Raw genomic sequence first — 17,555 nt, forward strand, 5'->3', positions numbered from 1 at the left:
TACAACAACATGGATGTAACTGGAGAACATTATGTTAAGTGAAATAAGTCAAGCACAGAAAGATAAATCTCACATGTTCTAATTCATATGGGGGAGCTAAACACTAAAAACAGTTGACATCATGGAGACAGAGAGTAGAATGATGGTTACCAGAGGCTGGGAAGGGGTAGCAGGCAGTGGAAGTAAAGGAGGAGTGGTGGCGGATAATGGATACAAAACTATAGTCAGATAGATGAAGTGAACAATATTTGATAGCACAACAAAGTTACTATAATCAACAATAAGTTAGAATATAGTTCAAAATAACTAAAAAAGTGGAATTTGAATGTTCCCAACACAAAGAACTGGATACCCCAAATACCTGATTTGATCATCCACAGTGTATACCTGGAACAACATCACATGTACCCTATAAAGATACCCAACTACTATGTACACATGATTTTTTTTTTTAATTCTAAAAAGACTTATGTAATATTGTCTAGAACAGCTTTATTCACAATAGTCAAAAAGTGAAAACAGCCAAAATGTCCCTCAATAAAAAAACTAGATAAGCAAACTAGTATATGCACACCTAGAAATACTGTTCATCAATAAAAAGAGAAGCAGCCTACTGACAAATGTCACAATACGTGGCTCTGTAAAACAGTATGCTGAGTGTGAGAAACCTTGCACAAAATAGTGCATACTCTATGAATCTATTTATATGAAGTACTAGAATAGTCAAAACAAGTCTATCACAGAAAAAAATCAGAACAGTGGTTGCCAGAAAAGGGGGTTTGTGCCAAAGGGTAGGGGTTGACCAGGAAACGGCAAGAGATAACTTTGTAGGGTGACTATAATGGGCTATGTTTTGACGCACATTTTATCATAAACAAAGTTTGCCTCAAATAAAATAAAGTGACTTAGTCCATGAGTGTCTGGTATACAAGATGCCCAAATACATAAGCTTGTCAGATTTTTGTTTTCTTTATGGATTGAATGACTAATATTTTTGCATTATATAAGTAAACTACAGTTTTCTATTTATATTACAGAATAATGTATAAGAAAGCAACGATAAAAGAATAATTTTGAAATTGATAAGATACTGAATCTCTATTATTTATCATTCTTACCTCATTTGAAGGAATCGTGGCAAAAGGTTTGATGACAGCAGCTAGTGGAATCTGAGCTTGCTTAGCCATATCTGATGTGCAGGGGAAACAGTATGTGGTGCATCTGATATACCAAGGACTAGCATTGCCTGAAACATTCAAGAGGATACAATTAAAACTGGCTTAGGAAAAGTACACCCTAAGATATTTAAAATTCATAAAGGTACTTCTAGATAATGGATTGCCTTATTTCTTGTCTGTAAAACACTCTTTGTGATTCCTTTAAAAAAAAAAAACAAAACATAGTATCTTACAATTCTACAATGTATATTCCAAGCATGCTATACTTTCTTGCAAAATAAAACACTAAAACACTATAGCAAAGATATGTTTTAATCGTATTATTTTCCATAACCACAGTCTGCATATACCTTAATATAGGGTGCTTAGATTCGATGGAATAAATAAAAGAAAGAGGCACAAAAATATGAAAGAACAAACTTTTTGGATCATGATCAATTCTTCATCCTCTTGTGCTTTTATGGGAAAGGTAAACATTTTCACATTATTTCATATTAGTAAGTGATGTTTTGTCCATTTGACTTTTTTCTAAATCTGGAAACTAATTGTTAAAAAAATTCTACTTTTAGTAAGAATATTATTTTTAGGCTCAGCACCTGTAGTTCAGCAGCTAAGGTGCTGGCCACATACACCAGGACTGGTGGGTTCGAACCCAGCCTGGGACTGCCAAACAACAATGACAACTATAACAACACAAAAAATAGCTGGCCGTTGTAGCAGGTGCCAGCAGTCCCAGCTAATTGGGAGGCTGAGGCAAAAGAATCGCTTAAGCCCAAGAGTTTGAGGTTGCTGTGAGCTGTGACGCCATAGCACACCACTGAGGGTTACATAATCAGACTCTGTCAAAATAAGGGAAACAGTATTTTTGACTCTGTCAAAAATAAAAGAATGTTATTTTTAAAAACATGCAAATATACTTCTAATTAATTTATCTATTCATTTTCATTTCAATAGGTGTAGGGGGTACATGTGTTTTGTTACATGGATGAATTCCACAGAGCTGATGTCAGGGCGTACACACAGAGTGCCCATCACCAGAATAGTGCACACGGTGCCAAACAGGTAATTTTTTAGTGCTCACCTCCCCAATCTATTTTTAATATATGCTAGGCTTTCTGACCAAATATCTTTATTCTGTAGCATACGTGAGTGCTAAAACAGTATCTATGGCAATATCTAGGGATTTTTTTGTATTTTTGAGACGGAGTCTCACTCTGTCGCCCTGGGTAGAGTGCTGTGGCGTTATAATTCATAGCAACTTCAAAGTCTTGGGCTTGAACAATTCTTTTGCCTCACTCAGCCTCCCCAACAGCTGGGACTACAGGGGTAAACCACTACACCCAGATAGTTTTTCAATTTTTAGTAGAGACAGAGGCTCCCTTTTGCTCAGGCTAATCTCTATCTCCTAAGTTCAAGTGATCCACCCACCACAGCCTCCCAGATTGCTAGGATTATAGGCATAAGCCACCATGCCCAGCCTACAAAGAGAACCACTAGAATAACTTAGCTAAAATAAATTTTGAAATGAAATTATAATATTACTAAAAGAATGTAATCATGAAACATTTATCACACATCTACTACATTAGGGGCACTATCCTTGGTACTTCCTTTTAGAGCATATATTCTTGCAAAGCACAGGATAATAAATATTAAACCTAACAAATGAGTACATTATATAGAACATTAGAAGGTGATAAGTGCTATGAAAAATTATAACTGGTTAAGCAATATCATGGATTGGGGGGAGATTGAAAGTCTGAATATTTATGAGACAGGTCTTATTAAAAAGGTAACATTTGAGCAAAAACCCAGAGGTGGCGAGGGATTTACTCAGGCAGATATGAGGGTTGGGAGAAGGACGCGCCTGGCCTCGTGGAGGGGCAGCACGAGGCCTATGCCACTGAGTGGGGCCACTGTGGGGCACAACCCCACCAGGGATGGGTTTAGAGAAGCAGCAGGGGCCGGATCAGGTAGACTCTGGTGATCATTTAAGCCTCTGCCTTGGAATGAAATGAGGAGCCACCATCAGGTCTGGAGCAGAGGAGCATCATGATCGGACTTGGGTTCCTCTGTGAAGGGACTGCAGTAGAGAGGAGCAGCACCAGGCTGCTACAGGAACAAGTGTGACAGCAGCGGAGGTGCTGAGAAGTGGCCCAATTCTGGATCTAAGCGAACATACAGCACTTTATTTGATAATGGCATGATGTGCAGGTGGGAAGCGAGGTGTGGTAGGGTGTGGGGTCAGGAGTGACTCTAAGGGCTGTGGCCTGAGGAACTACAAGCTACAGTTGCCATCCAGGGAGTGACAAAGACTATTATATGAAGGGAAAGGATGTGGTGATGGGTGTGTAGAGATCAGGAATCTGGTTTGGGGCACGTCCAGTTTGGGAAATCTATTACACTGTCAAACAGCAATGCTGAGTAGGCAACTACACATGTGAGTCTGGAGACTGGGCTGAAGTCTGGGTGGGAGATAGACTTTTGGAGAGTTCTCATCACATAGAGGGAATAGATTAAAGCCGCTGAGGGAATCATTGTGGCCAAAGAAAAGACAATGGTCAAGTACTGAGCCTTAGGGTCCTCTAAAATAAGGAGGTTAAAGAAGAGAGAAAACAGCTAAACGACTGTGAAAGACAGTCTTCATAGAAGAACTTGATCGAGGGACAGAGGTCCAGTCACAAGCACCACGCCACTGACCACTTGCTTTAGGAAACCCCCCGTTTGTCTCTGTGGCGTCCAATGAGGATGATTAGCATGGTCCCAGTGTGATGCTGGATTGCAGTTTTCTCACATGCTGACTAAACAGTTTTTTGCAGCAGAGCAGCAGTTTTCAAGCCTCATCTTTGGTGGGATAATATCTAGGCATTTTGCAAAGTTTAACCACCTGAGTACCACCATTCTTGTCCCCTGTTTTGTAACAGTGGCAAGGACTTTCGCCTTCTTTTTCTTTTCAATCTTGGATTTAGCCACGGTGTATTTCCTCTTATATATCACCTTGCTGGAATACACAGCAGATCGGGAATACCTGCCTATTCTCTGACGAGAACAGAATTTCAGCTGCAGTGGGGCTTTCCCTTCTTGGGCTTAGGTCTCTTCTCTTTATTAACAGGTTTCTTCTCTTTAGAAGCCAGCTTCTCAACTTTTTCACCTGCCATCTTACAAGATGGGAAAGCTATTTAACCATAATTTTAAAAAGTCACCTGTGAGACTCAAAACAAAACGGCATGCCATGCACACTCTCTCTCCCACCGCTATGCTTAGGGGTTCTGCCTCCTCTACTGACAACCTTCTCCCCCACCTCCCGTCCCTTCTTCTGAGCTAACGCTTGCTCACTCAGACTCAGCTTGGGCATACCCTACTCAAGCAAGGCAAGTTAGGGCAGTTATTTGGCGATCTCACATTTTAAGTTCCCATGGAAAATGCTTTCTATTCTTCCATTATAACATGTATCACCCTGTGCTAATATTTAGTTACCTTTTTCCTTGCCAAACTATTCACTCATGAACAAAAAGAACCCCATGTTTTATTACTGAAGATACTGTGAAGTGGGAGGTTAAGTATGTAGATGCTAGTGTCCAAATTCTGGGGTTCACATTCCTACTAGCTACATATCTTGTGTAAATTACCTAAGCATTCCATGCCTCAGTTTCCCACTCTATAATACAAATATGATATTAATGCCTATCTCATGAAGTTACAGGGGAGATTAAATGAATTTATCCACATAAAGTTCTTAGAAGTTTGTCTTGACATGTTACTTATAAATACAGAGGGGGCCAAAAAATGTATATATATTTTATGAAAGAAAAAACTATATTAAAATTGTAATATTCAGGGTGGTGCCTGTGGCTCAAAGGAGTGGGATGCTGGCCCCATATGCTGGAGGTGGTGGGTTCAAACCCAGCCCTGGCCAAAAACTGCAAATATATATATATATATTGTAATATTCAGTATATACCCATAAGAAAGTCATATTTTAACACCTCTTGTAATTGCAGAAATCAAACGTGACTTGATTATTACAATTTTAATAGTCTTTTCCTTTCTTTTTTTTTTTTTTTTTGTAGAGACAGAGTCTCACTGTACCGCCCTCGGGTAGAGTGCCATGGCGTCACACGGCTCACAGCAACCTCTTAACTCTTGGGCTTACACGATTCTCTTGCCTCAGCCTCCCGAGCAGCTGGGACTACAGGCGCCCGCCACAACGCCCGGCTATTTTTTGGTTGCAGTTTGGCCAGGGCTGGGTTTGAACCTGCCACCCTCGGCATATGGGGCTGGCACCCTACTCACTGAGCCACAGGCGCCGCCCGTCTTCTCCTTTCTTATGTGTATACTTTTTTGCCACCTCTGTATTAACCACAATAATGTTAATTTGTATATTTTTATTAGTTTATCATTAATCTCAGGCCTACCACAGAGGCACAGCAGATAACAGGCAATGAATAAACGTTTTCGGAATATGTGCAGGGATGAGTGAATAAACAAGTCGAACCCGGCTTCCTGGCAGCTTACAGATTGGGGAAAGACAGACAGACCTAAACCACAGTAAAATGTAACGTGACAGGCACGAAATATGTATGAAACACTCTGGAAGAAGCAATGGTAGAAAATTTCAACAAGAAAATTTATTTATTTATTTATTTATTTTTGCAGTCACCCTGGGTAGAGTGCTGTCGTGTCGTAGCTCACAGCAACCTCAAACTCTTGGGTTCAAGTGATCCGTTTGCCTCAGCCTCCTGAGCAGCTGGGACCACAGGCACTTACTACAACACCCACATATTTTTAGTAGAGACTGGGGTCTTGCTTTACTCAGGCTGGTCTTGAACTCCTGAGGTCAGGCAATCCACCTGCCTCGGCCTCCCAGAGTGCTCATCTGGGACTATTGGCATGTGCCACCACACCCAGCTAGTTTTTCTATTTTTAGTAGAGATTGGGGTCTTGCTCTTGCTCAGGCCAGTCTTGAACTCCTGAACTCAAGCAATTAGCCTGCCTCAGCCTCCCAGAGTGCTAGGATTATAAGTGTGAACCACCAGGCCTCAAAGAGAAAATTTAAATTGAATTTGGAAGAACTAAAAATTTCCCAAGTAAAGGGATGAGAGTTATGTATTTTAAGTACATGTGTTTAATAAATATTTACTGGATGACCATTATATTCTAGATACTAGGTGAATTTCTAGGGATGAAATGGACAACAAACAACAAACCGTCCTGAGCCCATTGCAGAGATGGCAGCTCAAAGTAAGGATCAGAGGGGTGAGGAGAAAAAGGAAGAATTTAGTAAACTTAAGGCAGTTGTAAAGGAAGGAATAGGTAGGAGATGAGGCTGTTAGGAGTTGAAAAGAGCCTCAAACACTATATTTACTTAAAATATTAAGTAAAATAAATATTAAAACATTATTTATTGAACATTATTAAACATTATTTATTAAAATAAATATTAAAACATTTATCATTAGGTTGAAATAAAATTGTCATTTTTGTAGGTCACAATAGTAGGAAAAAAGGATCTGCAATTTCATATTGCTCAACCATACCCTAAGAGCTTTACAATATGAACTCATGTAACTAGTTTGGATTGATTTTGTAAGTAATGAGGAATAAACAAATTATTTTTAGAACAATAAATGAAGTGATCTGAATTACTGTCATACTAATAACAATTCCAACAACACCTGTAATTTATATCAAACCCTTCTGTATGTCGCACCCCCTCTTCCTACATGAGAGTACACACACCCGCACATGTGCACACCCAGAGTCACCTCTGTCCTTACGTCGGCTCTGCAGGGCAAATCTGGGGGTCACATATTACTGGGGGTGATGACAAGGTTCAGAGAGGAGACACGGGCAAAGCTCATGTGGACGTCAGAAGAGGGGTCTGGATGTCACAGTCAAAGCTCTTTCTACCCACGGTGCTGCCTGCAGAATTAGTCTAGCTCTGACGACAACACAGAGAATGAACCGAAGAGAGGGAAGATCCCCAGCTGCAATGTGGGTGCCTCAGCAACTCAGAGATGAGAAAAATGCGTGTTTGTATAATGATGTTATACTTCTAGGATTAAGTACATGACCCATTAAAATGGTCTATTCAGAATCTGGGGTGTCAGATTTCATCAGTTTGTTTTTTCAGGGTAGGACTGGGTAATACACTCGTGGTTGGAGCAAACCTGTACAAGGCTTGACAGATATATTAAACTTACAGCAGCAGGTATGGCACAGACAGTAGACAGACAGCTCAGCCTCTCTTCTCCACAATTTAAAAGTGGGAAAATAGAATCCAAAATGTTAAAGGACTTGCTGAAAACACATAATTGGGGCTAGAACCAGGTCTGCTGACTTCTCAAGAGTTCAAACACCTATGATTTCCAAAGTAGCAAATAAACTAAACCAAAGTAGGGTATCAACTACTTTAAACACATAAATAAAAGTGAGGAATTGTTCTTAAGCAAATATATTTCTCTAGACTTCACAGAAACTCTTCAGATTTCAACAAGCAGAGAAAAGAGTTCAGTTGACAGTACTTTCTCAGTCCTTGGTGACTGAGATTAATGGTGAATTGCTCCATCATCAGCTACAATGGGGTAAAGGGTATCAGTGTATTTGCTTTAAGAATGGTGAGAAATTTTAAAACCGCAATCGAAGATACCATGAAAAATCAATACCTTGGTCTTGTATCACACAGTCTGTCGTGACCAGGGGAGGCACCTGGCCTCTGGTGTTGGTGGCATAAACTTGGCCCCCTCGTGTGGCTCTGTCATTCTCAATCACCTGGATCTGATAAATAAGACATCAAGAGGAAGTTACAGTAAGTGAAGACTCTTCCCAACATCCAATTAAAGAAGTCTCCTCCCTCTCCCCTCATTTTTTCCCTCTCTCACTGCTCACATATAGAAAAATAGACATTTTCTAAATCCTTTCAGGTCATTTCAGGTCAAATTCTTAGGGAGAATCTACCATATCTTTAGTTCCACCTTTCTTTGCTTTCACAATTACAGACAAATAGTTTTTAAATTCTATTAGAATTTAGCTTTGAACCTGACCCTTCAGAGAACTTTGTTTTTATTTAATTTGTTTATTGAGACCACAGATGAGCATTTCTTTAAAAAAAAATCTGGTAGAAAAAGAAATTGAAAATAATTGTTTAAAGGTAATAACATTTTACAAAAAAAAGAAAACTCTGAAAGGCTAAAAAAAAATCACTAAATTCAGGAGAAATGATTTATAATATATGACCTAAGGCAAGGGTAGAGAAGCTACAGCCTTCAGGCCACATGTGGACTTATAGGTCATTAAATGCAACCTTTTGACTGAATCCAGGTTTTGCTAAACAAACCCTTTTATTTTTATTAATACATTTTTACTCATTTTTTATTTTTTTATTTTATTTTTAAAATGAAGTATTTAAAATACCAAACAAAAAGTTAAGTTTCAATGAAATAATCCTGCCAGATTGACCACCACAATTAGAACATTAATAAGCCATAAGGGCAAAATTGACAGAAATTACAACTAACCTCCTCTGCCTGATGACACCACAACTGCACGAGGTTGGCTGGCAAGAGTTTATGGGGGTCAAGTACACAAGTCTGTTATCAGCTTTTGACAACGGCACACTGTGTTTCCATTTGAAGTAGAATGTGTGAATGGTTGAACAGTTCGACAGTATTTTTTAATTCTGTCTACTTAACAACTGGTGATGTCAAAGAAGACCAAGAGAATACTGAAGAAAATGGATATTTTAGTGAGCATTACGAATCTCAATATTATCTTCTTTCTACTAAAGATAAAATGATTTGCTTTGTGATACTTCGATACCAACATTAAAAAAAGTCAGTGCCCATCAGCATTCTATAACACTCATAAGGACCACAAATATTTTACACTAGAAAGAGAGGTACAAATGGTTGTATTGCAGAAGTTAAAAGATTTATGAAAAGCAAAGACCATTTTCTCAAGCAGCAAGAAGACCTGGAAATACTGCCACTGAAGCAACTTACAAAGTACCTTACATCCTCAGGAAAAGAGGGAAGCCACTCAGTGATGCAGAAATTGTGAAAGAATGCGTTGTTGAAAGTAGAGGATGCTTAGACCCCCATTAACATTCTGAAATACAAACAACTGCTTCTTTCAAGGAGAACCATAACTGATCAGCAGCATGAATTAGGCTTCAACTTAAAAGAACAACTTCCTGCAATACTTCAGAAGGAAAATATATATTATTCAATCACTTTGAGTGAATCAACTGATACTACTGACTCAATGCAGATTTTGTACTTCATTGGGTTCAGAACAGATTTTCTTTGCTATGAAGAGTTACTCTCTTTGGGCACACTTGCAAGGAGAACACAAGAAATAGATTTCTTCAACAACTTTGAAAATAAATGTCATAAATTTGGACTGAATTTGGTAAATTGAGTGAGGGTGTGTACAGATGGTGCACCTTGCATGATGTTAAAACATCAAGGGTTTACTGCACAGATAAAGAAAGCATTAGCAGAGCCAGATGCTCCCATTTCTTTTCATTGTATCTTGCATCAGCAAATCTCTGTGCTAAAGCTACTTTTTTAAGTGACACCTTGCAACAAGTTGTAAGTATTATTAACTATATTCCTGCAAATGCAATACAGCATAGTCAATTCCTCAGTTTCTTTCCTTTTTAAAACTTTCAGACTATTATGGTGATAAGTGTAAGTTTTGGTTACATAGTTTCTTTTGTAAGACTATAGTCAGAGTTAGAGGCATGTCCTTCATCCAGAAAGCGTACAATGTGTCCGTGCAATGTAGCTGTGGATTAGGAATTTGCCTATCCTCCTCCTCTCTATCCCCTACTTGAATTTGAGTTTTGCTTCTACATGAACATATATAGGTGTTGACCAACTAATTCCAATTTAGTATTGAGTACATGTGGTGTTTGTTTTTCCACTTTTGTGATAAATCAAACCATACTGAGATATCACCTAATCCCAGTGAGAATGGCCCATATCACATAGTTCCAAAACAACAGATGTTGGTGTGGATGCAGAGAAAAAGGAACACTCATACTGTTGGTGGGTCTGCAAACGAGTACACCCTCCATGGAAAGTAGGATGGAGATTCCTTAGAGAGCTAAACATAGCCATACCATTTGATCCTGAAATCCCCTTACTAGGTAATTGCCCAAAGGAAAAAAAGTTTCTCAGTTTTATAACATGCCCAAGTTGAAGGATGACATATTCACTATGGATACACCATATTATTCTAAAGTGTGCTGGCTATCACAGGGACAGGTGTGAGCTAGAATTTTATTTCTGTGAGAACAGATGGTTAAATTTTATGAAGAACAGAATTAGTAGTGTGAATTAGAGAAGGAAGATTTCTTTAGGAATATAGTATTCCTGCGTGAAATCATGTCAAACAAAATGACTTGAATATTTCTTTGCAAAATAAAACTAAGTCTATATGTGATATGCAAAAAATCCAAGCGTTTTGAAGAAAGTTTTTCAAAACATTTCTGCTTCAAAAGGAAATTCTGGATGAACATTTTCCCTAGTTAGCAAGGTCACTGATGAGCAGGATGATGTATGTGAATCATCTGAAGAACACGAAGATGTTATAGAAGAATACAAAGAAAGGTTCACTGTCTCTGAGAATCATGGAATTCTAGAGAGAGAAAATGGAATAGGAAGCACCCAGCTGCTGAATAATCCTCCTGTGAGTGCAGAAAGGGAGGGAAGAAGAATTTTGATGATAACACCAATTTCCTCTCTTTCAAAAAATGGCTAAAACCATCATAAGCACATAGCCCGAGAGCAGGAGAGCAGTTAACATGATTTTACACCTATCTTTCCAGAGGAAGAATTTAGTTAGCAAAAGCATGTTACTTCGGTAATAGGAACGTAAACAGGCTCCATTTGGCTCGGCGCCCATAGCACAGTGGTTATGGAGCCAGCCACATACACCGAGGGTGGCAGGTTCGAACCCAGCCCAGACCAGCTAAACAACTGCAACAAAAACAAATAGCTGGGCATCGTGGTGGGCACCTATAGTCCCACCATGGAGGCTGAGACAAGGTAATTGCTTGAGCCCAAGAGTTTGAGGTTGCTGTGAGCTGTAATGCCATGGCACTCTACCAAAGGTGACATAGTGAGACTCTGTCTCAAAAAACAAACAAACAAAAAACAGGCTCCATCTGGCATCATTATTTCATTACTTTTAAGATAAAAATAAATACTAGATTGTATTTTAAGGGTCTCAGATGAATCTACAGGGTCTACAGCACCTGCTGCCTACTGCTTTTATTGTTCATTCATTCACTCAACAAATATGTGGATACATTCAATGTACCAGGACCTTTTCTGGGTGTTAGAGACACAGCAGTTAACAAAACCAAATCTTTGCCTTCATGGAGCTGACATTATAGTATGGAAGGCAAACGAATGTACAAATAATACACCTATTTCATATAGTAGTATGTGCTACAGCTATGGAGTGACATGGAAGGAGTGCCAGAGAGATTGGGGATGAGCAACGAAGATGAGAAGGAACTGAGGACGTGATTTGTACCCTGCATACATCTAGGGAAGAGGAAACATCAAGTGTAAAGGCCTTGAGGCAGGAGCACACTTGGCAAGTCAAGGGAACTATAAGGAGGCTGGTACAGCTGAAGCAAAAGAGAAGCGTGCTAAGAGACCAGGTCGGAGGAGGGTATGTGCAAGCATGTTTATGGTGGGAGGTGTAGGAGAGCCAGGTGTGACAAATAATGGAGAGTCTTGCAGGCTATTGTAAGAACTTCTGTTTTTAACTAGAGGAGTACTGGGGATTTTCTTAGCTAAGACATAATCTGAGTTAGAATGTGAATAGATCACCATTATTGCTAAGAGGCTCCTTAGCAATAATCCAGGTAGACAGATGGTAGAGGCTTGAAGCAAGGCAAGCACATACAGCAGCATCATCAATAGAATTAGCTGAAGAATTATACGTGAGATTCATAAGAAAGAGAAAATTAATCATGATTCCAAGGTTTTTGGCCTGAGGAGCTAGAAGAATGGAGCTGGATCTGGATTTCAGGGAAATGGTCTTACCTGGGAATGTTTGCATCTCATTTAAAGTCATGAGAATAGATGGAATCACTGAAACAGTTTTCAGGGCCCCACCCCAGAGATTCTGACTTAGGTCTGGGCTAAGAACACGAATTTCTAATAAGCTCCCAGGTGGACGGTGCTATCCAGGGAACACACATTAAGTAGTACTGACCTAAAGAGTGAATGTCAGTGGGCCAGGTCCTAGACTAAGTCTTGGGACACTTCTAACTCTAGGAGGTCAGAGATGAGGTGAAACCAACAAAGAAGACAAAAGCTACTAGTGGGGTCAGCAGAGAGACAAGTCAGTGGGTGGTGCCCTAGCAGCCAACGTAAAGGCTTTAAGAAAAATGGAGTAAACAGAGGTGTACAATTGCTGCTGACAGTCAAGATAGATGAGATGTGACAACTGACCGTTCGATCTGGTGGCGGGAGGTCACTGGTGACGTACATAAACACAAGACCTATAGGGCTGTGGTGATGAAATCCGAATTGGAACAGGTTCAGGAGAGAGCAGGAAGAGACAATCTGAAGACAGCTGGTATAGGCAGCTCTTCTGTAGATTTCTAACTATACAAGAAAGCCAAGAGATGGAAGAAAAACTAGACCCAGATTTGGGCAGGGGCCAAGGAAAGCTGCCTTTATGACTGATGGGAAGCAGTATAGCTATTTATACCCTGATGAGAATGATTCAACAGAAAAATTTTTAAGTCATTTTTAAATAAGTGTAGATGATGTAAGAGAAGGGGATATGATGGTTAATTTTATGTCAACTTGACAAGGCCATAGTACCTGTTTTGGAGGTAAATATCAGTCTAGATGTTGCTGTAAAGGTTTTGTTTTAGATGTCATTAATATATAAACCAGTGGACTTTAAAGCAGATTACCCTCAGCTGAAGGTTTAAGAGAAAAAGGTTCCTGAGGAAGAGGAATTCTCCCTCCAGATGCCTTTAGACTTCAACTGCAGCATCAACTCCTCCCTAGGTCTCCAGTCTGCAGCCCAAAATCAAGTGAGCAATTCTTTAAATAGATCGATCTCTCATATCTATCTATCTATCTATCTATCTATCTATCTATCTATCTATCTATCTATCTATCTATCTATCTCTCTATCTATCTATCTATCTCTTTCTCTCTTGCCATAAAAGTAATGACTGGCAATATAATTAGCAAAAAAAGCACTAAGAGTTGCTAAAATTTAATTTCTAACATTCTACCAATAGACACTTTCTTAAAAATCTTCAAATTTCTATTCAAATAGTTAGAAAATAAGTGTTAGATTACAAAAATAGTCAAAATTCTCTACCCTTCCCTATATCTGTGCCATTTTCAATGACTTGCACCTCTTCCCATAAAAAGGTAGAGTCTACTTTTCTACTTCTTGAATCTGGGATAGTCTTCTGACCTGTCCAAGAGAATGTAACAAAATAGCTATGTGTCAGTTCCAAGCCTAAGCCTCAAGAGGCCTTGCACTCGCCTGCTTTGCCTGTTGGAAATCTGCCACCACATCAACAAACCCGGTCTAGCAAGCTTGACAATATGGCCCAGTTGTCCCCAGTATGGTACACGAGATACACGAATGACACTGTCTATGGTGGGCAATATGATGGCCGCCAAATGATACACCCATGTATATTACTTCACATGGCTAAAGAATTGATTAAGTTAAAGACCTTAAGAGGAGCTTATCCTGGATGAGCTGGGTGGGCTCTAAATTGGAATCATGTGTATTCTTGTAAGAATGAGGCAGACAAGGTTTGGGACAGATGCCCCAAAAAGAAAACAGTGAGAGAAAGTGGCAATGTGAACACAGATGCAGAACTGGTGTCATAAGCCCAGGAAGGCCTACAGCCACCAGAATCTAAAACAATCAAGGAACAGATTCCCCCCAATAGCCTTCAGAGGGAGCAGGGCTCTGCCATCTTGGCCTGTTTTTCATTGCTCATAACAGAACTCCTAAGACTGGGTAATTCATAATGAAAAGACACATTTCTTACAGTTATGGAGGATGAGAGTCCAAGGTGGAGGGCACACATCTGGTGAGGACCTTCTTGTGGGTGAAGACTCTGTGGAGTCCTGGGGCAGCTGAGGGCATCACACAGTGAGAGGTCCTTTCCTCTTCTTATAAAGCCACCAGTCCCATTCTCATGATATCTCCTTAACCCACTAATGCATGGGTTAATCCATTCAGGAGGGCAGAGCCCTGATGACTCAATCACCTCTTAAAGACCCCACCTCTCAATACTGCCACATTAGGGATTAAGTTCCAACATGGGTTTTTTGAAGGGACAAATACTCAAACCATCACACCCACCAACACATTGGTTTGTCTGACTTCTGGGAGAATACATTTCTGTTGTTTTAAATCAACTTATTTGTGGTAATTTGTAATAACAGCCACAGGAAACCATCCTAAACCATACAGGCACCAGACAAGCCCCCAGAGGTACCCAGATGCACAATCGGCTGGGTCTGGCCCACATTAGCAGAATTGCCCCAGAGCCCACTGACACGAGTATTAACAAGAAGCGGTTCTAAGCTACTAAGTTTTGTAGTGGTTTGTCACACCGCAAAAGTTAGCTAATACAGTAGCTCTTTGTGCTCACTTGTTTATTTCTAATTTTTCCTATTTCTGTTTATAGAACCTATTCAAAGACCTGAAATTAACTATATTTGACTGCATTATTATTCTGAAGGAATGTTAGCCGCCACTCATTGCCATAAATCTTACAGCTCCACCCAAGGGAGGCATATACATCTCTGCCCCACTGACATTAGGCTTTGTTGTATGATTTACTTTGCCCAAAGGCACAGGAGCAGTTGTGACACATGCCACATCTGAATGAGAGCTTTAAGAGCTATTGTGTATTTTGGCCAGCTGGCTCTCTTTTTTTTTTTTTTCCCTCTGCCACAAGAATAGCATGTCCCCATAGTGGCCGCCTCTTCACTCCAGATTCTGGGATGATAATGGCAGGTGAAGCAGAAACTAAGTCAATCTGCAGCAGCCTATACATGCAACCTAAGTGATAAATAAATCTTTCCAGTTGTAAGCAAACTTGAAAACTGTCTCTTAGGCAGTAAAGCTGACTGATAACAGTTATTAAAAAGGAACCCTCCAAAGAAAATTACTTGAGGGGAGAAGAGTTTTAAGTTCCAGTTAGAACTTTACATTAAAAAATTTTGTTTTCTTAATGTGCAAAATAAAAAATACTTTATATTTTCAGCCTTGCCCTTATTGAGAAGGACCCTGTAGTTATTTAAAAAGCATGTCTATACAGGATATACTTTTACTACTAATTACTCATTAAACAGCAATAGATACTGCCAGTGTATGTCACTGTCAATGTTAATAGACACTGCCCAGATGATAGGACAGCAAAACAATAGCCTACATAGCTGTTCTCCCAAGGAGCCCCCTAGGATGCCTTCCCCGTACAGACATATAAAGGAGATGAGTATCTCCTACCTTCTGTGATAAACAAGACAAATGCCAACAAACAGGAGAGTTTCTAAGAACAATGAATGAAAAATGCTCCTTTGTGAGGGAGACTATGGCAGAAGAGCACTTACAGGGCTGGGGACAGAGTCAGGATCCAGCTTCTTTGGGGGCTGTGGTGGACCAGCCATCTGTGCAGGACCTCCAGGGAAGCCTCCTGGGTAGGAAAGCTGCGTGCTTGCCATCTGGGGGCCAGAGTTAGCTACTTGGGAAAAATTGAAAAAGAAATAGCTATAGGACCAAATCCCCTACATAAGACTCACTGACAACATTATGCTGTTCAGTCAAGCATATTGTATTCTTCAACTTCTTTTTTTTTTTTTTGCAGTTTTTGGCTGAGGCTGGGTTTGAACTCGCCACCTCTGACATATGGGGCTAACGCCCTACTCCTTTGAGCCACAAGCGCTGCCCTTTTTCAACTTCTTAAATAAGGCAAGGAGTCAAGTATGAATATTGTCAGTGTCCCAGTTCTTGGCTCTGGCCACACTGTTCAAAAACAACCCCATCTCTTAAAATGATATATACTAGTAACCCAGGAGCAAAGCTGATTTCCAGTTAAGGGTTCCCCTAGGTAACCCAAGGTTGTCCTCTACAGCCTGCCCACCTTACCCTGCTGTGGAGGGTATCCAGCACCCAGGCCCTGGCCAGGAAGAGGTGGGGGCTGGTACTGTACACTCGGAGCAGCAGGCCCAGGGAGCCCATCCTGCCTGAACGGAGTTGGCGGAGGCAAAGGTGGGACACCAGGGCCATTTATCATGGTGGGTGGTGGTGGGAGAACTTGAGATCCAGGCTGCAAAATAGATGGCTGTGGAGGGCGTGGAGAACTCTGGAATGCTGAGGCTGACAGAGGACCAGGGGGCCCCTGGTTGGGAGGAGCCATGCCCGAACCTGTGTAAGAAAGAAAACCAGTCCACCTAAGTGCCACATTGCTGTACTCCCTAACTTCTGTGAAGTACATGACAGAGACCTTTGTTTTTCTGACATAAAGCAAGAGGGCACCCTTATACATTTTTGGGTGTTTTTGGCCACACATTGAAATCTTCTTTTAGAAAGTGATACAAATGCCATTTGGAGCACTTTATACAATTGGAAATTTTAAAAGGTAAAAAGCAACATTCACAACTTTAGTAAAAGAATTAATAGGATAAATTTTAACTCAGTTGCATTAACTTGACATAAGACATGCATTAAGATAGCTATATTTCGTACAAAATCTAGAAAAATCATATAGAAAAAATTTTTATTATTTAACGAGCATTATACAGGTAAATTACACATTCAACAAATTATTTGCATCCTGTGCTTGACTTGATCAAACAGTTTCAGAACTAGGAAGAAATAACCAGTGGGAAGGGCTGGGCCACTAATGTGCTTTCCAATCATTCTTGGAAAGGACTGTAAAACCAGATTCATGTTTTCTCTTTTCTGATTATATGAAATTGAATTGCTTCCTCGAAGACTTTATTCATTTTGAAATTCATGAGAAATAGAAAATATTCTGAGGGCTTTTTACTGATACTTATAAAAAACTAATTTTAAGTACCATAGAAACATTCATCAAGATAAATAGCTGACCTATCATTACAGTGGTGATGTCTATGACTCCAAAATTCTTTTCTCTTATTCTCTTTTTTGCATTACAACATCTGAGCTTCCATTCTTTCCATGATCTAAACCCAAAATTTAAATGCACTGTGAAACAATGAGTATTATATTTTCAGTTGTGGGGGCCCATAATACACACAAGGTTAAAATATACTCATATTTCTTAAAATCATTTCACTGTCCTAATGCCCATTTGTAAAATCAGCATTCTTTTGT

At 39.8% G+C, this 17,555-nt stretch overlaps 1 protein-coding gene across 2 annotated transcripts in view; it reads right to left on the bottom strand.

The window, feature by feature from the left end:
* The window catches only part of SEC24D (SEC24 homolog D, COPII coat complex component), a 129,292-nt gene that overhangs the window by 93,778 nt on the left and 17,959 nt on the right, over window positions 1-17,555 (bottom strand). Inside the window, exons 5-8 of one of the 2 annotated variants that reach the window (XM_053572074.1) lie at window positions 16,344-16,622; window positions 15,809-15,936; window positions 7,844-7,955; window positions 1,119-1,246 (exon numbers count right to left, since the gene is read on the bottom strand). In XM_053572074.1, the coding sequence (XP_053428049.1) occupies window positions 1,119-1,246; window positions 7,844-7,955; window positions 15,809-15,936; window positions 16,344-16,622 (647 nt within the window). Of the gene's footprint in view, window positions 1-1,118; window positions 1,247-7,843; window positions 7,956-15,808; window positions 15,940-16,343; window positions 16,623-17,555 lie in introns of both variants that reach the window. The other variant, XM_053572053.1, reaches the window with a different exon arrangement.

Source organism: Nycticebus coucang, chromosome 1 (genome assembly GCF_027406575.1).
Source record: "Nycticebus coucang isolate mNycCou1 chromosome 1, mNycCou1.pri, whole genome shotgun sequence".
Taxonomy (NCBI): Eukaryota; Metazoa; Chordata; class Mammalia; order Primates; family Lorisidae; genus Nycticebus; species Nycticebus coucang.